Here is a 27,277-nt window from a genome sequence, read left to right as displayed (position 1 = left end):
TTATGACAATGTCAGGGCCGTGGTTAACGAATCCTGAACAGAGAGTGAATAACCATCGTCTGCCCAGGGTAGAAACTTCAGGATCATTCTAGACCTTTCCCTGCTTCGTTCCCATAATGGTGACCGCAGCTGGCACGTCCTCATCCTTCCTCGGTCCGGGGCTGACCTGAACTGAGTCCTTGAATCCTCCAACAGCCCACGAGACAGGATGGCTGTTCCTGCTCTGCAGGCAAGGGAGCTGAGCTGAGAGAGGCGCACACTCAGGCGGCTCAGGGGTCCGCAGAGTCCCCTCCACTGGCTCTCAGTTCCCCAGCATCTGGTCAAGTCTGTCCCCTCCACAGCCCAGCCTATCTGCCTGTCCCACTGCTGCAGCCCACCCACAGCATCTCTCACCTGGCCAGCTGCCACTGTCCCACAGGAAGTCCCCGCAGGTGCCCCTGGGTACACACCAGGCTGCAGCCTTGCCTTCAGGGCCCCTGGGTCTCATAACCTCCTGAGCCCTCCCCTCCCCTCCTGCCTGGCTGGGTCACTGCCCCGCTCTGCCTAGGAAAGCCCTCCCTGCCTTCTCTGCCTGGTAAAGCCCCTCATCCCAGACACTCCTCCCAGGAGGGTGGGCTCCTGGCTGGGTTTCCCGACACTCCTCGTGTGCCCTTCAGAAACTTCAGTATCGTCCACCAGTGTTGTCAGTGTTGTGCGTGTGAAGGACTGGCTGGGCATGTCTGTGGCCCCTGCTCCCAGGGGGACAGGACCCTGTCACAGTGAGATGTGGCACATGACAGGTAACTTTGGGAGACAGGAGACAGACACATGGAAATCACGCCTACTTGCTGTGTGACCTTGGGTAAATCATTTAACCTCTCTGTGCCTCAGACTCCTCATCTGAATGCTACCAACCACACATGGCTGTCACAGGGGTTAGCTGAAGAAGTAAAGTAAAATTTGAAACACCGAGAAAGCCTTGGGAAATTCCACTAAGCCTTTGGTTTTTTCCTTCAGACGAGGGTCAACAGAGCGCCTCTGTCGGCATCGCAGTGCTGCGCCCGGGACTGTGAACAGTGGTTTTGTTGAAAAAATGAGACTTCCCTCGATCAACACTTGATTGCAAATTTTGTGAAACACGTGACCAACTTCCTAACATTTCTTAATTTGTACTTTAATTTTCCAGGATAAAGCCCCGATTAAACCCCGTGCTCCTAATTTACAATGAAGTTTTTTACTTAAGTTTTGTTTTACGTGGACTCGCTAAAAGTGGCCGTTTCCTGGAATAATTATCCTGGGATAACAGAAGACATCCTGGAGATGCCACTGAGACCCAATTTAGTCATGAGGTCCCCAAGGTGGGAGGGAAGGAAAATGTCAACTAGTCAAACCTCCGCCTGAGGCTGGAAGCTTTGCCCTCATGGCCATGATCCAGAGGTCAGCCAGCCCTGCCGGTCCGCCTCCATGGCTGGGGGCTGACCAGTTTCTGAGCCTCCTGGTCTAGGGCCCCAGCTCTGGGACATCATGGATTCTTCGAGTGAAGGGATGAAGGAGCACTTCATGCCAGGAGCTGACTCTCAGGATTCCTCACTGAGTGCCCCCTTCCCATTATCTCCTCTCCTCTCAACCCGGGCATCTCATCCCCAGGATGTGGCACTCAGTACTTGTCACCTCACTTCCTGTCACTCTGCAGTCTGGTCCCCTTTCATCCCTATGGAGTGGCCCAAGGAAATTCTAAAAACAGTTTATTATCCACATCACTAAATGGAACAGAACACACAGCCCACTGCCCAGAACATCTCTGATCAGCTTCACAGAGTGAGAGGAAACTTCTGCACCTTGTTTTCTTGTAGCTTGAGGACTTTCCAATTGAGCACAGACCCCTTTGTCTTGTAGGAAAAAGAATAGAAGCACCAGGCTGGTACGTAGCAAGTTTCCAGAGAGGTGAAGCCATCTGAGGCCCCTGGTAGCTGGGGAGGGTGGGAGACTGAGTGCCCGGCTCTCTGAGTGCAGTGGCCGAGCACACGCAGCTGTCATCTGAACTGCCACTGCATGTCGCCTCTAGAGATTCAGTCTAAGCCCAGGATTCCTCAGAAAGAAAGCTGGAATAATGGTCCTGATACTGGGGAGTCAAAACAAAACCCACAAAACACCTGACAAAAGTATTGAACATAAAGGCACTTTGTAAAGTATTTCAAAGGTTTATCATCTTCCCCTGTGGACATCTGCAAGTACTTGTTGGGTGAGTTTTATCCTATGACAGGGAGAATCTCCATGAAGACTTAGAAACACCCACCACATGGGGGCTCAAAAGAGCCTGTGGAAGATTCCAGCAGAGAGTTCGCAAGATCCGGTCCAGGGCTCAGCAGGGATCTTTGTTTCATGGTCTCTCAGGTCACAGTCCCCACACTCCACCCCACCGCCCCCTTTCACAAATAGATGACCCTGAAAGATGGCTCAGGAGTAGGAGGTTAAACGCAGCAGGTCCCAACCCTGACAGGAAGGACAGGGGAGAGTCCGCATAACACCCTCAAGACACACAGCATTGCTCTTCTTTGGGTTTCTTTTTTCCACCATGGAGAGCATTTCTGCATGCTGAAAAGCTATGCCAGAGGGCGGCCAATCAGTTGTCACCATCTGGGTTTTCAGCTAAAGTTCTTCTGCTGCTTTCTTCCATCTGATTAAAGAAAACACCGCATGGACCATGTAGAGCAGAGTGGCTACATATGAAAACACCTGAAAACAAGATAAATGACCATTAATGGGCATGCCTGATCGACACTAGGCTGGCTAGATTGGTGCTTGGGACAATAGACATGAACTGTGTGGACGGCCACTGCTTCCCGTCACTCAAACAGACGTGCTTTCTGGCTGAGCCCAGCCGTGGCCCTGAATGCTTTTGGCACAGAGCTCCAGGTGACCTCATGACCCACTGGATGTGGCGTGCAAGGTCAGGCATCTGCCATCTCACATCAGCATCATGGTGCCACCCAACTGGAAACCAGGGTCCTCAGAGGCCCCTCAAATGATACTCACAGGTGAGTATCAACTGGTCTCCATGGGAAACTTGCTTCCTCCACACCGGGAAGAGCCGGGTACACCAGCTGTGAGCCCAGCGGCCTCGGCTGGAGAACATGAACACAGCGTTTGCTGGCTCTGATCAAGGTCTCGATGCTGCCTGGATGTCCTCACACCCATCAGAATGTTATTCTAGGGTCATAATCTCACAGACACGGGCAAGGAGCCAGGCTCACAGGACTGAGGGACAGGGAGGTGGGATTGTGAGATTCTGCAAAGGAGGGGCTCCTGAGAAAGCTGCTGGGAAGATGCAGTCAGCTGTTTTGACAATGGGAACAAAGGCCCTGGAAAGGTGGCAAACGGTCACCCGTGGCCTGTCAAGCCCCTGACGTGCTGTGCTCACTGGGCACCATCTACTCCTAAAGGCCTGCTTACCCCAAGTCCCATATCTGCTCCTGGATCTGTGACCTGGGGCGTGGGGTCAGGAGTGTGCAACCAGGCACGACACTTAGGGTGGCTACGCGTCTGTGACCCGTGAAAATGCCCACAGACACCAGCCGTCCCCAGGCCTGCCCTCTCCCATCCCACACAGGGCGAACCCTTCACCCTCCTTGGCCAGAGGCGATGAGTCAGCCGAGTGTTTGATCACACATCTGAGAGAGCTCATCCGGGAACTCTGAGGCAGCCCGCCTGAAAGGAGCAGTCACCATGGGTGAGCAGCCCTGCAAAACACCTCAGCCCATCAGGCGGGAGCAGGTTACTGTCCGGGCAACTCCAGACCCAGTGAGAACCCTTGGCAGAGGAGCCTCAGAAGTCCCCACAGGAACAGGACACAGAGCTTATTTTCCAAGCAAGGGCAAGAAATGGCAGCTTGGGGACACGGACAGCAGGGACATGAAGGGACATCCTGAGGTTTTCAGAAACCCCTCTCCCTAAATGGCTGCCATCATTGCTCCCCACTGTTAGGATCCAGAAACCTCCAGATTTCTGCAGAAATTTCCAGCTTCCCTCAGTCGGCTCCCACCAACCCCAGGGATCCCTTTGGAGCAGACACTCTGCTGTCAGCAAACAGGGGAGAAGCTCAGCTCCTGAGACAGGTCCCAGCTAGGAGTCACAGAGGGCGAGAGGCAAGCCAGATGCTCCCCAAGGCCAGGGGTGTGTGGAGAAGGTCTTGAGACACCTCCCACAGCCCAGACGGGCCTCCCCGAGACCATGGGAGGCCGTGTGATGGCTGGGCAGGGTCTGGGGTTGAACTCTGAGTGACCAGGACTCCTTCCCCTGTGCATGGACACAGCTGATATTCTGAACAGAAAGGTGGGACTTCACATTGAACCGGGCTCATGTTCCCCTTGATGGTTTCAGCCCAGCGCCCCTGCCTGCTGAGAACATCGTGATCCCTGGTTCTGGCACTCCTGACTCTGCCTGGGCATGCTCACGTTTCTCCAAGTCAGCTAACAGAAAGGGGGACACAATCAATTGTGGCCTGGATAAAGAGACGCTGAGATAGTCATGAATGGAATACTCTACAGCAACGAGAAGAAACACACTGCATCTCCACCCAACAGTGAGACGAGCCTCACAAACCTAAGGTGGAGAGAAAGAAGCCAGAGAGAAAAGACACACACTGTGCAATTCCACTCACATGAAGTTCAAAAGCAGGAAAAATCGAGCTAGGCAGCCAGGAATCAGGCCCATGGTCATCCTTGGTGTGGGCGCACGGTGATGGCGGCAGCACAGGAAGGGGGTTTCTGGGAGCTGTTTATGATGCTCTATTTCTTAATCTGGATGCTTGTTACACAGAAGGGTTCACTTTATGGAAATTCATCAAGCTGTGCACTTGCATCCTGCTCACTTCTCTGGATGTGTGTTGCATTTTACTAAAAACTAAAAGAGAAGTCGGAACACGGTAGAGCCCAGTGGTTCTCAGCTAGAGATCTGCCCAGCGGGCAGGGGCATTAATCCACCCCATCTATGTTGTTCCGACAAGTGCTGACCACTAGTCACATTCCATCTACATTTCATTACCATTGTCTGCAATAATTTTACGGAAGTTGTTGGCAAATGCGTTGATGATGTCTGTTTGGAGAGAAGCTTCTAGGGTTGGGATGGGGGAGATATAAGGCTCTCTAGATGACTGGAGATGAAACAGAGTCATTTGAAGGTTGATGAAGGAGTGGATGACCAGCCTCCCAAGGGAAAGAAGAGCATCCTAGGGGCTGCCTGGCTGTGCTACTGTTTAGAAACCAGCCATCTTGAGAGATGAGGCAATACGGGAGACATTCCCACACTGTGGGACACATGAGGGGTGCAGGGACCATGAGGTGGCCATGTTAATGGACCTGGAGAGTAGGCTGAGAGCTTAAGAGGAGCATATGGCTTCCATGGGGCAGGGGACAGGCCCACAGGGACAAGCAGACATGACTTTGAGGAACCTTCCCCAGAGCCCAACAGTGCCCACCCTGTGGGATTCTCTCAGCCTCTGCTCTGTCTTCTCCAAAATGGGGGGACGGCACAGCTTTGGCTCCTGGAGCTGACGTCTTCTTACTGTTTAAACAATAACCATGGCTAGAAATACATCCAATATGGTGAGTTAGCATGCTGCTGCAAGCCCACCATGCACAGCTCTGGAAAAGGTTTTGTGAAACAATGCATTCTCTTCCATCCCATTAAAAAGGAAATCCAGGTCATGACCTCACATGACCTCCCCCATCAGTGGGTCTGGCCCGCAGTGGAGAACATTCCTTTTAGAGCTCAGAGACCTGCACACACCATGCCCCCCAGTCACACACAGTCGGCCCCTGCGTTTGTTCTGCTGACGGGGTGAATGAGGCTCAAGCCCTGCTCCCCCCAGGGCTCCTGTGAGGCCTCGGCAGGAAGCTGTTCAACATCCACAGTCCTCAAGGGGAAGGGACAGGAATCGCCATCCCATTTCACAGAGGATCAGGCCGAGGCTCAGGGAGCACAGGGGACGTGCACGGGGAGCTGGTGGAGACGCGACCTCCGGCCCCTCCTCCTCCCACAGGTTCTCAGAGCTGTGGGGCAGGAAACGCCGTCACGAGGAGCCGAGGCCTGATGGCACAGCAAACACCCACAGCTGGGGGTCTGGACTCGCTGGGCCCAGAAGGGCCTCCCCTCAGCCCAGCCCAGAGCCAGGGCCTGGGGAGACCCCGGCCACTCGATTTTCACCCCAGGCCCCAGTCTCCCGCCCCTGACTGTGCTTCCATGGAAGACCGCTCAGGGGGCCAGGACACCCAGGGGCCAGACTCACTGCTCCAAGCTGGTGCTGAGGGTGCTGACAGGGCACCTGGCCTGACACCAGCCCCACCCATTCCCGGTGACCTTGGAGCACGTTATCCTGCTCGTGGTGCCCTGGTTCTCCATCTGTGAAATGGGGACGACACAGCGCCCACACCCCAGGGCTGCTGTGAGGGCTCAATATGATGGTTCACGGAGAGCTCGGACGGTGCCGGGCATCAGCGGTCACGTCCTCACACACCCGCCCTCTGCAAAGCCCACCCAGGCCGGGACCCTAGGCGAGCCCAGGCCTGGGCAGCGCAGCCCTGATCGGGTGACAAAGGAAGTCTTGGGCACGTCCCCTCCCTTCTCCATGACTTTGTTTCTTCATGATGAGGGGAAGGTCTATTTCATTCAAAAGTCAGTGAACTAAAAACAGAGGGGAGGGCTCGGGCAGCCTTCCGCTCAGACCCCGTCAGTGAGCGGTGGGAGCTGTGAGCACGGGCGGGTTGACGGGGGACTCACCGCAGCAAAGACATTTTCAAGGTAATGTTCCTGAGTGAAGCTGTCTCTCATTGTGCTGGCGGCCCAAGCTTCCAGGATGAAGGCGCTGAGGTAAAATAGGGCAGCAGTACTATGGCAGACTGCATCCTGCAGGGTCAGAAAGGGCCGTCAGAGAGATCGGGAGACCAGACGTGAGGATGTGGGGCAGCTGTGGCTTAGGTCCCTTGGTCATCTTTTGATACTTTTTGACTCCCCCCACCCCATCCACCCATCACTACACCCTCCACCGCCTCCTCACAGAGGTCGTTGGACCAGCTGAGTTTCATCTCGCTGGTTTGGGGGCAGAGTAAGGACTTCAGTGGAGAAGGGACGCTGCTCTCCCTTGAGGGGGGAATCAAGTGAGGGGGGCAGCTTGGGAGTGAATAGGCAGAACTTGGTTCTGGACCCAAGAAGTGTCATACATGGTCACAGTCCTGGTTCGGATGTGGGCTCAGTGACCAGTGCAGGGGAGAGAGGGGGAGGCAGGGGGGTCCAGGTGTGTTTACAAGCAAAACAGCACTAGACTGGGGTTCTGAGTAGCTGTAGTTGGAGGTGGTTTCACAAGTGTAAGTAGGAGACCTTTTGAGAGTGAGAGGCCTGGCCAAATGGCCCCACCCCTTCCAGGGGACATAAGGGACAGGGGTCCATGTGTAAGTTTCACCCTCTTCATGGGCCTCAAGGAAGATTTTATGCAGAACAGAGACCACAGGCCATCTCTCTCCCCCATCAGCTCCCTCTCTGGTGACCCAGTTTTAGAAGCTGTGACATGGAGCTGGGCAGTAAGCATGGCCTCACAGTGGGCAGCCCAGGCTAGCCCCCAGGACCCTGCTCCCAGGAGATGGAAACCAGTCCTCCTGCATGATGGGAGGTGCCAACAGGCCCCTGGAGGGGAGGCAGCATGGGAGGGGGTTGGGGAGCTGGTTACCCATGAAAAAGGCAGTCACGCAGGAGGAAGCAGAGCAGACGGTGACAGTCAACCTCTGCCGTCACCTTCTCCTGACCTCCTTGCTGCAGGGAGCCCCGGGCTGCTGTGCACAGCTAGGAGCTGAAGGCCCAGCCAGCTCAGCCTTGGAACATGGGTGGGAGATGTCTACAGGGCAGCCTCAGCCAGAGCTGGAAAAGCCAGCCTCCCAGGGGAGATGGCTCTACCCACCCTCCTCAAACACCCAGGGCCGGGACTCACATGCTTCCTCCAGAAACTCTCCACATAGTGGGCACCAGTCACATAGCCTAAGACCACGGTTAACCAGGGAGTCTCCTCATTGTCACTGCCACACATGTACAGGAAGAGCAGGACAGTGGTGCCTGTGAAGCAGAACACAGACACGAACATCACCCAGCCCTGGGCCAGGGGGAGGGGCACCAGGGATGAGGCGATCAGGATCCACACGAGGCCCCCAAAGACCTGCAGAGGGAAGGAGGGCAGGGTGAGCATCGGGCCAGGAGAGCCCACGCCCAGGAAGGGCCAGACCCAGAGGTCACGCTGGGGCACGAGGGGCAGAAATACAGGATGGAGGCAGAGCACAGCAGTGGGCATTTTCTTCACCAAGAATGACTCTTTCAGCCCTGCAGGGTCTAGCCTGATTGCCAATCTCAGTCTTTTCCAGTGCTCTGCATGCTTGCCTTTATTCAATTTTTAAATACACTTTTTTATTTTTTTATGTAACAAGCACTTATATCACATTTATATGCCAGGCACTCTCCTAAGCGGCTTACAAATATGAACTCAGTTAGTCCTTACACAATCCTACGAGCAAGGTACTGACCCATTTGTCAGATGGGGAAACTGAGGCAGAGGAAAGTTAAGTAATTCATCATCCCTTGAAAGGATTTATATCATCCAGTATTGTTATTAGAGGAGCTAATTCTAAGATTATATCCTTCGTAGTATTTTTTATATAAAAATATACTTTCTTTTATGAAATGTTAGTGACCAGAAGATTGCTTTGGTCTTTACTGGCAAAATATATTAACCACACTATGACTAGCATTACTTTTCTGGTGAGGAAGACTGGCCCCGAGCTAGCATCTGTGCCAATCTTTCTCTGTTTTGTATGTGGGATCCCACCACAGCATGGCTTGACCAGTGGTGTGTAGTTTCAAGTCCAGGATCCGAACCCACGAATCCCAGGCCACGGAAGGAGAGTGCTGAACTTAATCATGTGCAACTGGGTCGGCCCCATAAAAAATACTGAGCCCTTAAATCCCCAAGTCCAGGAAGTGCTCTGAGTACTGGCATTGGCGCCGGAGAGAGGGCCCAGCCAGGCTCCTCGGGTGACCGAGGACGGCATGAGAGCAGCACTTCCCCATCATCACCCGGAAGACACCCCAGTACTGTTCACATGGTCAGTGAGCCCCCATCAAAGAGGAGCATAAGGACAGACATGGGGGTCACAACACCCCTCAGTGTCACAGTCCCGCTCCCCTGTAGACAAGCTCACCCCAAGCTGGGACTCTCTGTACGTCTCTTCCCTTCTGCTTGTCCCTCTTCATCCCAATGAGGTCAGCTCAGCCTCATCCACCGTCCCCACTCAGATAAGGACTGTGCTGAACGTGGGCTGGGACACTGAGGGGATGGCTTTGCAGTCAGAGGTTCCAAGTTGCTGTGACCCTTGGCACATCCTCCTGAGCATCTGGGGGCTGAGGACGGGCTGTTTCCCAGTCCTACGGCCCCTGTGGTGTGAACTCAAGTGGTCCCTTGACCTCGTCTCCCTGTCCCGCTGCCCACCTGCTGGGTAAGAGACACGACTGTCCTCACAGGGGTTCTCCGAGACTCTCAGATGAGAAGCATCAGGAGAGAATCAGATTTGGTAGAAAAATCAGCACAATGAAGAATCTGGAGTGATCAAAACCAAGCTGGGCTTAATGAATCGGATCTGGGCATCTCTGCCCAGAAGACTTCCTCTACTGATGAACCTGAGATGGCCTGGAGGAAGGCACGTGACAGAGCCAGAGGGACACACTTTACACCTTTCATTAATTGGAGCAAAATCAGTTAAATCCAGATCCTCAGATTGCCACAGATAAAACATGTGTGTCGATCTCATCCACACTTGCCTTTAAGATTAAAAGGGTTACTTGGCCTTTTCAATTACGGGCACTGACACAGGGACATGAGTGTGCTGATGGTTAACACAGACTAGGATTTAGAAGGCATGAGAGTGTGGCATGGAGAAGAGGGAGGATCGGGCATGTCCATCCTGTGAGCAGAGACAACGGCCTGGGACACACTTCTCCTAGGCGTCCTGTGCCTAGTCAACCGGTGACCATCCAAAGAGGACCAATCTAAGCTAGGTCCCCATTCACATGCTCTCAGGGATCCCTGCACTGCCTCTTTGCAGCCTGCAGCACAAGACAGGTGCATCTGGTTAGTCACAAAGTGGCCCTGTCCCTGACCAGGTGAGGGAGGGGGTGAGGTCCCCCTTGCTCAGGGCTGACTCTTGGGTGTGGGACACAGGGAAGACCCGTCCAGCTGTGTGTCAGTGTCTGAGTTAGTTCCCTGGCCTTCAGGGTCTCCTGGGAGATGGGTGGGCCCAAACAAGCAGCTGATGGACCAAATCCCAGAGGAGCAGCTGGCACTGCACGCGGAGGGGAGAGCCCTCAGTGATGGAATCCCACATGGGGACCAGCGAGCCCGAGGTGCTTCTATGTGGCCAGTGGACATGGCATTGAGGGACACTGAATGCCACATTGGGGAAACAGTTCTCTTTGCCATTCTCTTCAGTTTTCCTGGCTAAGGCAAGGAGAAGGGCTCAGGGGACAGCCAGGGGTCTGGAGCTCCCCCAGGAGCATGAGCTCCAAGGACGGGCAGGCAGAGGTGACCTGGAGAAGGGCATGGTTTATTCTTAAGGGAGTGATACAGTTATTCTGGAAAAATTAACTGTAAAATACATAGTAAATTAAGGCACGGGGGTACCCGGAAATGGCACAATCTGAGAAGGCGGCTCTCAAACCCTGGTCTCAGGCTCAGTGCCCTGCACCTCGTTCAGCTCGATTCCTCCCCGTGTGGCTCGGTCAGGAATCAAAGGCAGGAAGAGTGAGGGGAAGTCAGAGCGCAGTCCCCACACTGAAAGCTCGTCACAGAGTCCTGAGTGAGCACCAGCGAGACGGGGCCTCAACTCTGGGCTGAGCTCCGGCCCCCAGTACAGAGGAAGCTTCGAGGTTACCCCGACTCTCCACCTGCTTTGGGTGTGAGCTTCCACCAGTGTGAGGAAGACCGTGTTCCAGCTCCCTAGGAATGCTCTCTCTCACACACACACTCACACACACACACTCACACATACTCACACCCTTATGCAGATCCCTGGGGTCTCTGGTAAGAATCCCATGCACAGGAGCAAAGCCCACCCTGTGCTCCATCCCAGCCCTGGCCCCTGGGACCTCAGGTCCCTGTCCTGCCTCTGGGTGCACCACCTTGCAAAGGGCCTTTAAGAATCATGCTGACTTTTTCTTTGTGTGCTTTCTCTGTAGCGCTGAGTTTCATGGTAAGATGGCGGGGAGAAGTTCTCTCTCTCTTAGACAGCTTTAATGAGAGACAACTCACACACTACACAGCTCACCCATGTAAAGTGACAACTCATGGTTTAGGATGATCACAGACATGTGCAGCCATCATCTCCAGAGCCAATTTAGGACACTTTCGTCACCTCGAAGAAACTCTGTGCCCTTTAGCTATGGCCCCCTCAACCCCTCCCATCCCTCAGTGACCACTGATCCACTTCCCGTCTCTATGGATTCCCCTGTTCTGACCTCTCACGAGTTGACTCATATAATAAAAGGTGGACTTTTCTAATGGGCTTCTCTCATGTAACATAACGTCTTTCAAGGTGAGAAATTCTCCCTCAAGGGGACCTTTACGAAATATCTCCACCATCACAGAACAGCCCACCGGCCATTCTGACCCACCGTGTGGGGACACTGAGTGAATGTGGCTCAGCTCTCTGGAGCCTCCAACTGGGAGGGGCTGAGGAACCTCTGGTTCCCAGGGACGTTCTCATAGGACACATGCCACCAGGCCCCATCTGTCCCAGAAACATATCCTAAGTGACACATCATGTGAAGGGAATGTCCTCACACAGAGAAAATCATTAAACCCTGGGCTTTTGCTCCCAGGAGATGGGCAGTGGGCCTGCCCTGTATCCCTCACAGCCCTGCCCAGCAGGTGCCCAGGGGACAAATGCAGGGCGACCTGCACAGGGGACCACCTGGGAGGGGCTGAGGTGGGTGCAGAACACCCCTGAGAGAGGACGGGAGGAGCAAGGAAAAGAGATGAGGCTGAGAACAGAGGTTCTATTCCAGCTTGACGTCTGTGAACAGCACCCTGGACACAGACACGGCTGCTGTGAGAGCTCCAGTGCAGATGTGTGCTGGAAGGGGTCACAGCTGGAACAGCTGTGCAGGTGTGAAGGCCCCACTCCTCCCGGGCACATGCCAGCTCCCGGAGCACCTGCACCCACGCAGCGTCTGCACGGGCGGGGCTGCACGTGAGCCCTGGAGAGGGGCTCTCCCCGCATGTGCTGGAGGAGCTGGAGCATGGACTCGCCCTCTTGGGCCTCGGCTTCCTCGTCTGTAACGGGATTTTTCAGCTGTCTCCCAACACTGCGGGCTGGTGCAAACTGGCTGAAACCATGGAGGTGAGTGTGAAGCTCTGGCACCACGGCCAGCACCACCCAACAACTGGGGTAGGACACTGTTCACCCAGGAGGCCCACAGCCCAGTGGAGACAGACGCAGAGGCAGCCCGTTACAATGCAGGATGATGCCCGCCTGAGTGGGCCAAGCAGCCTGGACTGGGGCGTGGAGTCCCGAAGGGAGAGGTGGACGTCACTGGCTGACCTGGCCACAGAGTCACCAAGTAGCTCTCCAGGTGGAGGGAAGCGTACACGCCGAGTGCAGAGGATGCCGGAGCACCCCTGAGGGCTTCCGAAGGCTGGGGAGCCACACACGAGGTGGGGGACAAGGAGTGGCAGGAGATGGGGCTCGAGGGAGGGTGAGACTGAGAAAGAACTGATTGCTCGGCCAGTGTGGAGACCTCCAGGCCCCGCTAAGTGCAAAGCTGGGATTTGGCGTGAATCACGGACACAGCCAGTGCCTGCCGCCCTCCCCCTACTCAGTGTGCAGAGAGCACCAGGGAGAGCGGGCGCTGTGCCCAAACCCAGGGAGACCAGGCCTCCTGGGCAGGGAGCAGCCCACCCCATCCTGACATCAGGACCCCGCTGGAGAAATATTTGTCAAAAGCAAAGGGGTAGGCGAGGGTTCAAGCATTTTCCTTTGTAAAGAAAACTCTAAGCGGGTCCCAGCTTCCAGGCGGCAAATGCTCAGAGACGATCACCTTGAAACATCAGGCGCACAAGTGGAGGCACGGCCTCAGTTTCCCTTCATTTCTGTCTACAGTACAGGCTGGACTTCCCACCACCCCCGCCTGCCCCTGGGTCACCGTCCTCCACACCAGAGAGGGTGCAGCTGGCTGGTGTGCTCTCAGACGAAGGTCTCTAAGTCGGGGGGCTGATAGTCACCTGGGTGGAGCTCTCTCTCTGGGCCCAGGTCCCCAAGCTGGAAAATGGGGGTGGGGCCTGGGTTAACGCTCTGTGGTTCTCAGCCCTCAGTCTACACTAGAGTCACTGACACACCTGGAAAAACACCGATGCCCAGGTCTGGGGCCCAGGGTCTGACTAGACTGCAGAGAAGCAGAGTTACAGGGCAGGGAACAGACACCAGGCTCTTTGTCAAAGGCCGGGGGATGTGTCTACACCACACGAGCCTGTGGACGATGCTCTGGTGACCCCATCAGACAGAAGAAGAAGCGCCTGCTGTCTGCACGCCCTGCCCGGCTCAGTGACAGCGGCCTGATGCCCTGCAGTTCCCGCCTGGACATAGGCAAACTCACTCCTCCCCTCTCCTCTCCATAAGCTTCAGTCCCTGTCTTGCCTTGAACATGAGACTAGCTCGACCTTGGGTGTCCTCTAGACGCTGGGACCCAGCCTCAGTGTCTGTGAATGAGGTTGACCTGGTGATCTGAGGCCCCACCCACCCTGGTGTTTCAGGACTGGAAACCGCCCGTCTTTAATTCAGTCCAGTTTAGGATGCTGAGCAGAGCTGAGGTTCTCTAAGCACCAAGGATAACGTACAAAACGAGACAAAAATTTCCAAAGGCTTAATAGAGTTTACGTCCGTGGTCTGCCCGATCAAATGACTTTTGTGAAAAAAATTTCCTCATGAGATAGCCATGGGGGGAGCTCTTGTGTAAACTTATAGAAGATTCTCTCTTTTTCTTTCTGAATTAATCCACAGCAGGCAGGTGAGGGCAGTGAAAGGTGTAAACTTTAGAGCCAGAGTTACCGAGTTTGAATCAGCTCTGTCACTTACTAGCTGGGTGGCCTGTTGTCCCTGGAGGAGTTACTAAACCTCTCTGTTCCCTCTCTGAAAAACAGTGATAACAGCAGTGCCCGCATCATGGGGTTGGGCCCAGGAGCCTGGCACGTGGGGAGCACTTGAAGTGCTCACTGTCACAGCTGTCATGTGATGAGGCAGAGCCTCCCCTGTAACCACGTGACATCTCAGGAGGGCTAGGATCTCACCGTGCACAGGGACCCCCTCCTCACCCGGGTGCGACCCAGGATTTAAAGGCACCTTCAAAATCACCAAAAAGAGAAAACCCTATGATCACCCAGAAACTGAAAGTTGAGGAAAAGGTCTCCTTTTGCTGAAGAAAACACAAAGAACGTAAAAATATGAGCAAGTCCTCCTGCAAACAGTGAGCCTCCGTCACAAAGGGAAAGGGATCCTCCGGCACGTTCTTGTGATCTTTGTGGTGTCCCCCTGCTCGTGCAGGGCTGAAGGAGCTCAGTGTGCACAACCGTCCAGTGTTCTTGCTGCAGGACGTGGACACCTGAGGTCAGTGCAGAGGAATTGCTCATATTCTCTAGAATTTTCTCGGGGGCTCCATCTTACGGTGTCAGGGTCTCCACAAGCAGACCCTCTTCCAATAACCAGTCAAGACGTGAACCACAGAGCACTTCCCACACACACGTCTGCTCGTACGGCCCCTCGGAGCCCAGCGTCAGAACTCCCACCAGCTCCGAGGGCACGGGGTGTGCCCTGAAGGTGCGTGTGACAGGACTTTATGCCTTGGACTCGAGAAGTAAAGGACTCTGAGCACAGAACACAGGCTGTGCTCCCAACACTCAGCCATCTTGTCACTTAGGTCAGACGGGCAAAAGTCATCCTCTGGGAAGGTACAGAAAAGCTGGCCACACCGGATGAGACTCGTCCCAGCTGCTGTGCGCTCTGGGCCCTGGGTGCTCTCCCAAGGCCACAGGATCAGCAGCCCTGATTCTGCTGCTGGAAGCGTTTGTCCCCACTGAGCTCTGTCAGCAGTCAGGGACCACGCAATGCCAGGAGGGGTGCTGTGGAGGGGACTGACGAGCGCAGTGACCGTGTGCCCAAGGAGAGGCCCAGCAGTCCCAGGTCCAAGGGTTGCTGACTCAAAAGTGAGTCATTCTGTGAGTTAGAGTAGAGGACATGTCCCGTGTGTGTGTGTGTGTGTGTGTGTTTGTGTGTGCGTGTGTGTGTGTGTGTGTGTGTGTGTGTGTGTGTGAGAGTGTGTGTGGAGGCTGGTTAAGGATGAGCTCCTGCAGGGAAGGGCAGTGGCATCAAAGTGAAGTCAAGAGGACATGAGCCCAGGGGGCAGGAGAAGCACGGATAGGAGGTCAGAGGAGAAAGACCAAGCCCCCGACACACTGGAGCCTCCCAGACCCCAGAGAACGGGGCTGAGGGCGGCCGGGGCCTGAGAGGCAGGGAGAGCAGGAGGCAAACCCAGAGGGGCTTCTGCCAGCCCCCTAGTTCTGTGTGAGCCCCACCCCTTGTATGGAGGAGCTCAGCTCAGCAAGTCCACGGAGGGGCTTCCTTCACTTGCTACTCACTCACCTGCTCATTCATTCATACATTCATTCCTTCATGCATTCATGCTTTTAACAGATGCACAGAGTGACCATGACCACGGTCAGCACTTAGGGCAGATCCATCCAGGGAGACAGACTTTATTCAAAGACACACACAAATAAATGGAGCCCACCTCTCCCTTCCTGTCCTCTCTCTTCCAGTGCTGCCACCAGACCCACTGGAGCAGCTCTGGGTCCAGCAAGGGCAGAGTCAGATTCTGGTGACACTGTCGGGGCCCCAGCGAGGGTGAACACAGCTCAGCTCCTCTGACCAGGACACGGGGCCCAGAAACCCGCACAGGACCCCTATTCTGACCCCAGGGGACATGTCTGGAGGGAGGCAGAAGACTCCTGTGTGAGGACACCCTCCCACTCTACCAATTATTGGGAATCTGAGCTCTGTGCCTGCTCCCAAAGTGAAAACAAGCAGTGGTGTTGAGGCCCCCTGACTCAGTTTACCTGCTCCAGTTGCTCTGCCCTCCCAGACCCTTCATGAGTAGGCTCCCTCCTTACAGGGGACCTATCCTGTCACCATCCCTCCCAAGGCAGCTTAGATCGTGTCCTTTCAACTACACTGAAGGCGAACCCAGGACTCAGGGGCGTTGAGTCTGTTTGTAAAAAGAGGGACAGAGATTTGAGATTCACAGAGAGAGGAGGGGCATTCAGGTCTGTAGCTGATGTTACCAGGGGGAGGGTACCCTGGGAGAGGCCCTGCTCAGGCCTCCCCCCACTTCCCGAAGTCCCTGGGCAGTCTGCTCTCCGTAGTAGCCACTAGCCCTCTGCTCCCCAGCACTGGCCATGAGCATGACGGACGATCGCTGACCAGTGTCGGCCTCCCGCCCGAGACAAAGGACAGTCACCAGCTCCTGAGGGAAGGACACTCCGCTAGACCACAAAGCTGGGGCTCTCACACAGGCCTGTCCTCGTCTAGGTGGAAATGTTTCCCCACCACGACTGTACCCACTGGATTTACCTGCAGGATGAACAGAAACAAGGAGGTTCCATGAAAAATATGGGTAAGCCACCTCTAAAAGACAAAATCCATGGAAAGGTAGACCAGATGAGAGGGAGAGGCTTCAGTGCAAGAAAAACAAAAAGTAATGATGGGAGTCACCAAATAGGTGAGCAATGTGGTCTGCCAGCAAAACAGGTGTGCAACTGCCGACAGCGAGAAGAAACCAGCAATCAAAGGCCTGGCACTCCCCTGAGGGTCCCGGGGGGTCTCCCTCTGGAGTGGTGGTGACTGTCAGTTTCACCCTCTGTCTGCCCTTGGGGTCAAGGACTCTCTTGTGATTCATAAATATTATCCAGGTGGGAGACGAAACCCTACCCCTTTCCCACCAACGCACGCTGAGAACAAGTGTCTCAGAGGGCACCATCTGGGCCAGGACACATGTAGACTCAGGGTCCAGGTGAGAGACAGACCACAAGCAAGGGTCTGCAGGACAGGAAAGGGGTGCGTGCAGGGTGGGCTTCCAGGTGGAGGCATTGGGTAAGCCAGTCCTGAAGGACAGAGGACTTAGCCCCACCATGCCACCTGCACCAAAGGAGCATCACAAATGGAGAGCAGCGAGGACTGTGGGACTGGTTCTGGAAAGAGTCCTAAAATGTAAAAGCTGGGTGGTTCCTTCCTGCCAGGGCCCTCAGTCCAACCGTCCCTGGCTTATCACCAAGCAGCTGCAGGGCAGGATGGAGGCTGGGGAGGTGGGCACGATTATGTGCCAGACACTGCCCCCTCCCGAACCAACGCCCTCCCAAATGGTGATGCACTGACACCAATGACAAACCAGTTTTAAAGGTTTGATCCTGGGTTCACTGGGAACTGGTTCCTTGGCCTTCAAGCAGATGCAGCAATTTGCTTGGCTCCCAGAATTCAGAGCTTTCCCCTGATGGGGCCTGGCACCAGGCTGGCAGGATGGCACAGAGAGAGGCTCAGGAAGTCCCCACCCCCAAGGCAGAAGGCAGGACAGGACTGCTACGGCCCCCTCTTCCCTTTGGCCACCCCATCAGGCTGACCGGGGACAGCTCCAAGCACAGGAGCCACTGGAAAGCCCTACAGAGGGTGGTGTCTGTGCAGTACTTGGGGACCCCAGGGACAAGTCACATGTGCCTCCACAGCCTCGCCCACCCCCTAATCTCACTCTCCCCCTGCCTGGAGCACCCTGCCCGGGAAGGGCATGGAAGGTCAAAGTTGGTGGGGATCGGCCTTACGGCCCCTCCTGCAGTTGCCCCCTTTGAGTGTGGATCGGCCAGTTGATCGGAGCAGGTGTTTGACTTATTAGTAAATTAATGACAATTGCACCTAATAGCTACTGGGCAGGAGCTGCCGGCACCATGTGGTTTGAAGGGCTTTGCGTACATTACACTCACTCAGTCCTCACAGCGATCCTTGAGGTGGATGCTATTATAGCCCACTTCATTGATGCAGAAACTGAGGCACAGTGGCCCAATCACACGCCCACAGCTGCTGAGGGCCAGCTCTGACAGGCTGGTTGTGGAACCTGGTCAGGACGGCCCTGTGTGTGGCAGTCACCCAAGGCCACACACGGGCAGTTCACCATGAAACCTCCCGTGTGTAGGGCCAACTCTGGCAATGGCCATGAGAACCATGGAGGGAGAGGAGACTGCCCGGTAGCCTTCGTCCTGCTCCCAGCCACCCCGGGTCTATAGGAGCAAAGAAGCCAAATGAGGAGGTGATGGCAGGCAGCCTCCCCTCCCCCACCCTCCACTGGCTAACAGGCTCTGTCCCTTCAGAGGAAAGAACACCAAAGTGTGTGTTTAAGACCAAAAACAAGCAAAAGATCCAAACCCTGAAGGACATCGCTCCCCCCTCGGCAGGCACAGGCCTGGGGGTCATCATCCCCGGGGCCATCAACAGGACCTTTGTCACCCCACCCCCACACCTACTGCCAGGGTCAGGATGTGGCCTTCATCTCCTGTCCTTCCTCCTTTATTGTTTTCCTGGAGTGTCTGCCCCCAAAGCCTGTGACCTGGGCCCTCTAAGGGCCTCCTTCCAAGGTGGATCCAGGAGTTGCAGGGTCCTCCCGCTCCTCCTCCTCTACCTGCCCCCTCCTCTCCAGCCCAACAGCCTTCTAACAGGAGGGGGACTCTGAGGTGCAATTTCAGGTCAGCTGAGAGGGGCTGGGTGGCCCTGGGCCTTTCTCTTCCCACTCCCTGTGCAGATCAAGGTGTGATGGCTAGTGACAAGGCTTTTCTTCTGGTTCCTGCGTATTTTTTCAGGCCCCAGGGCCTTGGTGCACTACAGGGATTAAACACAAGGGTGGTTCTGACCCAGTATGGAGAGAACAGCAGCTATTAATGAGCTGGGAGTGCTAGAGAGCCTGGAGCAGAGAATCAAGGCCAGTCCATCCCTCTAGGAAGTCGTTATGCTGCTGCGGCCCAGCAGGAGCCAACCAGGAACCAAACCTTCCACCAGAATGCAGAAGGCAAGTCAGGGCCCAGGACGCAGAGAACCCAGGGAGCTGCTCCTGCTCCCGGGACAGTCTGCAACCTGTGAGGAGTTGGCCACACTTCCCCATGGCAGCAGAGCTCCAAGGACCAGGGGGCCCACCCACTGTCCTCATCCATCAGCACCTGAGGAGGACACCTGCTGGGGTATCTCATAGGGCCTGCCCTTGGTGGACTGTCCTCATCCATTGGCACCCGAGAAGGACACCTGCTGAGCCATCTCATCAGGGCCTGCCCTTGGTGGCCTTTGGTCCAAAACACCATTTCCAGGGACTGAGACTTGAGAGACCAGGAGGGAGCCCAGACGGGCTTGTGTCAGAGGTGGGAGCCAGGGCTCAGCTCTGAATCAATCAGGAGTCAGCCCCCAGCCCCCATCCAGTCTAGACTGGCTGGCCTCCTCCCACCTCAAGGCAGGCCCCAGGGGACCCAGTCCGCCACCCCAACCCCTCCCTCAGAGGATGTGCCTGAGCCCAGAGCAAAGCCATCCATTCCTAAGGCTGCAGACCCAGCCTCGGCCAGCAGCCCAATGCGCTCTCCCACTCTCTGTGGGCCTGTGGGTGCAACAGTCAGCCTTTGTCCCTGTCTGACCTGAGCCTGAGCTCTCCCTGCCATGCATCTGGGACCCTCCTGCTCTCTCCTGAAAGCACTGGGACAGAGAGATTACCCCACCTGTGTCAGGTCAGGTAGAGGAGTGACTTATGGAAAGGTTAAGAGAAATCTTTCTCAGCGGAGCTTGGTTGTGATGACACACACATGAGCCCCACCATCACACTTAGTGTCCAGAGAACAGCTCAGACTCACTGACTGCTGATCAAAGCAGGCCCCTGGTTCTAGAAAACAGGAAAAGTCACTTCTCAACTCCCAGAACAAACCCCTGAGAGACCTCTGCCTGTAATTCCCCCCTTTAGAGAGGGGGAAGGAGAAACCCGGGCAGTGTCCTCACCCCTTCCAAACAGCCACAGAGAGAGGCCCACAGCACAGGAAGGCGACACAGGGCCAGGGGTCAGTGGGCACAGCCAGGGAAGGCCAGCCTCACCCACTGTCCTGCTCTGGGCAGCAGGGCCACCCCCACTCTCTGGGGACTGTATGAGGGTTCCTGGCTGGGGCAGCACAGAGAGGGTGCCTGCCCTGAACCCTGGAGACCCTCAGGACCCTGGCTTCCTGCCTCAGCCTCTCACTGAGAACTGTCCCCACTGTCCTCTCCCCCATAACAACGTCGAGGGGGTGGCCTAGCCTACTGATGCCCACTCCAAACCTCGCTGGATCCATGGGGGCTGGGCAGTGCTTATCAAATGCAGATTCCTGGACCCACCCAGGCCCTAGTGGCTCAGAACCTCCAGGGTGTGTATGTGACAAGCAGTCCCAGGGGGTGTGAGCTCCCCAGTGGCTCTGAGCTGTCCCTTCACTCCCTGGAAGGAGAGAAGGGGACAGGTGACCAATAGAAATGACAAGCAATAGGATATAGTGGAGTATATGAGGAAGCCATTTGGTGTAAAACTAATTCGGCCTGACTTTGTTTTTCCAAAAGGGCCTGATATGGCCTTTGAGGATGTATTGCATATCTGCTTTAAACATTTCCTACGGCAAGAACAAACGGCCTGAAGATTGAAGATAAAGCAAGCTTCCCCAACATTGGCATTTCCTTAAGGATAAGCATCTTTCCTTAGGCTAGGAACTGATTGCTGTGCTCACCTGTGACCACCCAGCTCATCTGTGACCACCCAGCTTGAGACAACAGACCTGCCACTCTGCTGTGTCCATCAATCGCTGTGCCGACAGAGCAGTCTTGCGACTATCGTAAAAGGACATTTCAATCACATATGAAGCATTCTCTTTGGGGGTATATAAACACTCTGTACACTCCACTTCTTTGGCGCCCTTTCTTCCTTTGGGAAGAAAGGCCCTGGGCCACGGACCTCACATTTTAGCTCAGAATAAACTCTCCCAAATTTTCATTTATAGATTGGTTATGGATTATTTTCGTCCACACAGGCCTTGCCCAGGGCTCCCAGGTGGGCGGGGTCCCTGTTCATGATCCCTCCTGGGGGGGCAGTTCATCCCGGGTGTCCGGGTAAATGCAGGAACCTGGACGTGACCTGCTGTCACTGCAAGAAGTCCCACCCTGGAGACCAGGGCACCCGGGCAGTTGCCACCCCTCTCGGAGCCTCAGTTTCCTCCCAGCTCTGGAAAGTCAGGTTTCTGCTTCTACGTCTCTCAGCCCAGGAGTCCTCATGGGGCCTTCTCAGTGGAGCCGGAATGTGGGCCACCCACCAGAAAGCTGCTCTGTCACCCTGCCCGCCACCCCACTGCCCGATCCTGGTTCTGGGGGCCACTGTTCCCAGAGAAGTGAGCATCTAGGGCAGGTCCCAGGACTTGTTCGGTCACTTTCTAATAATAAAAAGTCCCCGGTCACCTTAGGTCACAGACACAGGCTCATGTTAGTAACTACTACGTCCAGTTCACTGTAAGAATGGAAACTACAAACCGACTCCAGGTGGCTCCCCCAGGTGACCCTAACCCTCTGAGTCCCCAAGCTCCTGAGGGGCATGCGAGGAGGGGACGCCCGCCCTGGAGAGGGGGTGGCACTCCAGCAGACTCTGTCCAAAGAAATGTTCTCTCCATTCCAGCCGTTCTTTCAGGGGCTGCACTGCACACAGGCCGGGGGGAGGGAGCCGGGTTAGTGACTTCACAACCCCTTTCCAGGCATTTCCTCCCCAAATTCTGAAAGCGGGGACAGGGGGATACCTTCTGACGCTTTGTGAGAGAAGTTTCCTCTTGGGGCCTGGGCAGAGCTGAGACAAACAGCGTCCTAGGTTAACATCCTGTGCTGTGAATGGGGGCCCAGTGTCAGGGCGCCCCTGGCTCAGAAGGGAGGAGGAGGAGGAAGAAACAGAGACTGTGGTTCCAAAAGGAATGTCCCCCTTGGGTGGGGACAGGGAACAGGCCAGAAGCAGAGCCCTGGGTGCAGCTGGTGGGGAGGGGAGACCCTGGACGTTCCACCAGGGCCTGTGTGGGGTGCACTGGGACCCACCGCCTGCAACAGCAGTGTGGCCTGCGGGCTCCGGGGGCTCAGAGAGGCAGGGTCACAGCCCTGGCTGGGCTGCCTTCCACCTCCCGTGAGGACCCTGAGCTTTCAGAAGGCAGGAGCTCTGGGGTGGGGTGCTGGGCAGGGCAAGGTTGCCAGGCCCCACCCTGAGCCATCGCCCTTCCTGATCTGGTGGGCAGTGTCCCTGCCTTGGGAGGGGAGGGGAGCCCCACCCTGTTAGTCCTGGAGGCCAAGGGTTTCACACCTGCCCCTCCAGGCTATTGGGAGCTCAGGCATGGAAATAGGAACTGTGAGTAATCAACTCGCTGGATGACAGATTTAAAAACTAATCACATAGCACAACCAGAGGCACTCACAACTAGAATATATACAACTATGTACTGGGGGCTTTGGGGAGAAGAAGAAGAAAAAAAAGAAGGTTGGCAACAGATGTTAGCTCAGGTGCCAATGTTTAAAAAAAAAAACTAATCAAGCATTTCACACCCTTTGGAGTAGCAGAAAATTACAAAGTCTGATGCCACCAGGTGTGGCCAGGATGAGGAACAACAGGGACTTTCTTCTGCTGCTGGAGGGAGTCGGGAAGGTCCAGGGTTAGCCTGGGGATCTTCTTTATAAAATAACAGAAAATGAGTCTGAATCTTGAAAGGGGCCTGAGCAAGTGGCGGTTCTGAGCCTAATTAAGCTTTATAAGCTTCCCAGTGACTCCGCTCCCCGGCTGTGTAAATTGGAATAACCCTTTTGGACAGCAATGTGGTAACTCTGGGAAGATGAAGATGTGCGTTCCCTATGACCCAGCGAGTCCAATCCTCTGTGTGTCCCCCAAGAAATTCCCAACATGTAACCACAGAGGCCAATACAAGAATGTTCTTTGGTGATGCCGTCTGCAACAGGAAAAAGCCACAAATTGGAAACAGCCAAAATGTCCATTGACAGGAGAATGGACAAACAGCATCAACGTGTATAAACCTCAACACCGTTGCATGGAAAGCACGCTGCAGAAGGACATGACAGGACGACACTATTTCCATGAAGTGTGAAAACACAGAAAACAGCGCCTGTGGAGCTCACAGGCAGTCAGGGCGCAGGGAAGGGCTGACCCTGCCTGGGCGTCAGGACCACCACGTCCAGCCCGAGGCTCCCGAGGATGGAGGGAGGGGAGTAAGACAGCGGCACATCCAGGGCTTACAAGCCACCTGAAAAGCTTATTTCCTTCATACTAAAAGTCAATAAGGCACAATATTAAGATTTGATAAAGCTGAGTGATAATTACATGGGTGCCTATTAAAGTATTATATATACTTTTCTGTAATATTTGAAATGCTTCTTTTTTGTTGTTGTTGTTAAAGATTGGCACCTGGGCTAACAACTGTTGCCAATTTTTTTTTTTTTTTTTTTTGCTTTATCTCCCCAAACCTCCCCCACCCCGGTACATAGTTGTACATCTTAGTTGGTCCTTCTAGTTGTGGGACATGGGATGCCGCCTCAACGTGGCCTGACAAGTGGTGCCATGTCCGCACCCAGGATCCGAACCCTGGGCCGCCGCAGCGGAGCGTGCTAACTTAACCACTTGGCCACAGAGCCGGCCCATGAAATGCTTCTTAATTTTTGTTTTCTTAAAAGTTGAAGGGAAGTTCGCATAACGTGAAACTAACCATTTTACATTGCCCAGTTCAATGGAATTTAACACATTCACAATGTTGTGCGGCTGCCACCTCTATCTAATTCCAAACATTTCCATCCCCAAAAGGAAACCCCGCACCCATTACACAGTTGCTCCCCATTCCCCTCCTCCCAGACCCTGGCAAACCACCAGTTTGTGTTCTGTCTCTATGGATTTGCCCATTCTGGGTATTTTATATGAATGGAATCATACAAATTGTGACCCTCCTGTCTGGCTCCTTTTACTCAGCACAGTGTTTCCAACTGTGTGGAATGTCTCAGTGCTTTCTCGCTTTCTACAGCTGCATAATATTCCACTGTGTGAATAGATCACAGTTGGTTCGTCCATTCATCCATTGAGGGGACATTCTGGCTGTTTCCACCTGCTGGTTACTGTGAATAGAGCTGCTATGAATACGCATGTCCATCTACCTATTCAGGTCCCTGCTTTCAATTCTTCTGGTTATAAACCTAGGCGTGGAATTGCTGGGTTGTATGGTAATTGTTCTGAGGAGCCACCAAACCATTTTCAACAACAGATGAAACATTTGACCTTTCCACCAGCAATGTGTGAGGGCTCCAATTTCTCCACATCCTGGCTCACACTTGCTATTCTCCAGTTTTTTGATAATAATCATCCTAATTTCATGTGAAATGGTACCTCATTCTGGTTTTGATTAACGACTAAAGATGTTGAGTATCTTTTCATGTGCTCATTGGCCATTTGTATATCTTCTTTAGAGAAATGTCTGTTGAAGTCCTTTGCCCATTTTCTAACTGGCTTCTTTATCTTTTTGTTGTTGTGGTGTAATGGTCCATAATTTTAAAAAACTCTCCCAGGGTGGCCAGCGCCTCCTCCAGCCCTTTCATTCTCTGCTCTTTCACACACCAAAGCACATCCAGCTGTGTATGTACAAAGTGTGCTCAGGAAACTTAAAGGACTGGTGTCTGCTTTCTTTTCTGTTCTCCCTGCTCCCTGGGAGCCATCCCCAATCTAGAGAGGAGGAAAGAATGTGGAGATGACAGCTAGGGGTCCAGCATCTCCCAGGAAGTGGGGGTGGAGGTCAGCTCCTCCATTGCCCCACAGACCACCCTGCCTGGCTGGTCTGTCCCTCCCTCAGGGGCACTCCTTCCTCTGGGCTGGGACACCGAGAGGAGGCAGTGGGCACTGGGCTGTGCCTTCTGTGAAGCCAGGTCCCCCCCACCCGCCATCTCCTGCTGCCACCTGAGCCAGCTCTTGTGAAGGCAGGAGAAGGAGGTGTGCCAGAGTCTTCTGCATGAAGCCCACCTAACACCCTCTCATGATTCTTGTCACAGTGCTCCCCAAACAGCTGCAAAGGCAGAGGAAGCCCCTCATTAAGACAACTGAAGAGACACTAGGAGGACCTTTTGTTGCTTAAAATCCCTCTGCCCATCACACCTCACTGTCAGCCACCATCTCTTTGGTCATGAATCTGCCTTTGTAAACACAGTGGCCTCTGAAGGAACCACGACCACTCATCCCGTGTCCTGGGCGCTGAGCGCTCATCTTCAGACATCCAGGCTCGGGCAAGCACAGGCCAAGTGCTGAATAGAGACACCCACAGGAGCCACTTGGGGAAAGAATGTTCCAGTGGGTGCAAGCCCCTCCCCACTCGGGGTCTGGGTGTCCCTATCTATAAATGGTGGGGCTGGTCACAGTATTGTCCAGCGTTTCTTCTAGATGTCACCTCCTTGACCCTGGCTGGCCCCAGGATTTGACATCACTCTGGATACACGCAGGTGTAAGCTCAACTCAGCTCTCACAAATGCAGTGATACGGTGCCACCAAGCAACCTCGGTCCCCTTAGCCCTTTCCCCAAACCCTCCACGGATGACAGAACCTGCTCCCTGTGCTGGTCACACCATCCCACCTCCAATCAGGCAAGAAGAAGCTGGGTCCCATTTTTAAACAGTCGGGTTTGGACAAACTCTTTTCCAACCAACTCTTCTGCAGCGGGGGTGCTGGGAACAGAGTCTCCCAGGCTGCATCGCTCAGCACCCACAGAATACACACAGCAGCCCCTCCCAGCTAAGGGCCTGTGGCCCCTGGGGAGTTTAGGTTGAGGGCGGTCTGAAGCCTGGTGACACAGTGAGCACTGTACCAGGAGCCCAGGGTAGGAAGTGCTTTCCCGCAGCCACTAGGGGAGCTGTGGGGCTCCAGCCTCAGGAGGGACCAACCACAGGTAGGGGCCTTCCTACTGCTCAAGGTCAGCCAAGGCACTGGACCACCATGCTAGCCCCTCCCTTCCCATCACTCCACACATAGGGCAGAATGACTGTGGTGGAGCAAACGTGGCCTGTTTTATTATTTCCAGATCAAAGTTGTGGCAAATACGTTCTCTCACCAGAACTTTCAAAGGCCAGAAGAGAATCATCTGGATTCAGTTCCTCCCACATCAACCCAATCCCCAAACCTCGGTTGGTGATGCTCAGGCTTCTTTTGCTGATTTTTGTAAACGAAATCTTAACCCTGGACAAAGCTGGGCACCTCGACAAGGACGTCACTCTCCCATCAGGGCTTCCTCTGTGCCCATGGGAAGCGGGTCGGAGCGCAGCTTCGGAACCAGCGCGCAACGGATGGACCCGGGCCTGCTCCGAACATCTGACCCATTTGCGAATGTGGTTTTTCCACCTAAATCTTGGAGACTTTTTCTCCCATTGTCGTTGGTCTAGAAGGGGCCAAACGACTGGGGTGGGGGACACTTGCCTCACCCTGGCCCCGCTATCAGATGCTCCCGGGAGCCTCGCAACTTGAGGATCTGGTCCGACCACTGTGTGGAGCCCCCAAGATAGCGCGCCCCACGACGCATCCCGCTCCCTCCCCGGCTCGGGCGCGCCAACCACTCACAAGCTCCAAGATGAAGGACACGTAGAGGAAGGTGGTGAAGACCTCGCTGCCATTGGACTCGGCCATGCCGGCATGCTGGCTTCGCCTCGGGACAGGACGCGCGGCTCCGGCTCCGCGCTGACCGCTCGCTTGCTCTCAGAGGCCAGTGGCGCGTTCCTCCCGCCTGCGGATTAAGAGCGAAGGCTCCCTGGACCCAGGAAGAAGGAGCTCAAGCCGCCGCCTGCCCCGCCCCGGCCGAGCTGGCCCTGCGCGCCCAAAGGTACCCGGCCAGTGTGCCTCGGGCACCGCCCTGAACCGCCCGAGGGCGCGCAGCGGGCTTGCCAAGCTGGGGCGGGAGCCTGACTCCTGCGTCCCACCTCCGGGCGCCATCTCCCGTGGGGAGAAGGAAAAGCCACTTTCATGGAACGCTTCGCTTTGCCTTCTTCTCAGGGGATCAGCATCCCTTAAGAATGATAACCATTGATTACTAGGCTCCCAAAACTCCCCACACCGCGGCACCGCTCGGGTCCCCATTGCTTTAACT

General features: G+C 54.9%; 1 protein-coding gene across 2 annotated transcripts; it reads right to left on the bottom strand.

Moving 5' to 3' along the window:
* Positions 1-2,144: 2,144 nt before the first annotated feature.
* On the bottom strand, positions 2,145-27,001 carry LOC102147820 (myelin and lymphocyte protein). Of its 2 annotated transcripts, XR_011426291.1 has the most exons (5): positions 26,755-26,972; positions 7,958-8,179; positions 6,757-6,882; positions 4,640-4,881; positions 2,145-2,715 (listed from the first exon to the last, which is right to left on the bottom strand). XR_011426291.1 is itself a non-coding variant. In XM_014731017.3 (4 exons), exons 1-4 carry the CDS (start codon positions 26,818-26,820, stop codon positions 2,629-2,631), a joined length of 501 nt encoding a protein of 166 aa, XP_014586503.1. In that variant the 5' UTR covers positions 26,821-27,001; the 3' UTR covers positions 2,145-2,628. The 2 variants fall into 2 exon arrangements, 1 of the variants encoding a protein (XP_014586503.1); XM_014731017.3 differs by lacking the exon at positions 4,640-4,881 and having other exon boundaries at positions 26,755-27,001.
* Positions 27,002-27,277: the final 276 nt, after the last annotated feature.

The sequence above is a fragment of the Equus caballus genome, chromosome 15 (genome assembly GCF_041296265.1).
Source record: "Equus caballus isolate H_3958 breed thoroughbred chromosome 15, TB-T2T, whole genome shotgun sequence".
Lineage (NCBI taxonomy): Eukaryota > Metazoa > Chordata > Mammalia > Perissodactyla > Equidae > Equus > Equus caballus.
The sequence above is the reverse complement of the archived record's forward strand: the minus strand, read 5'-3'. Positions and strand labels throughout refer to the sequence as shown.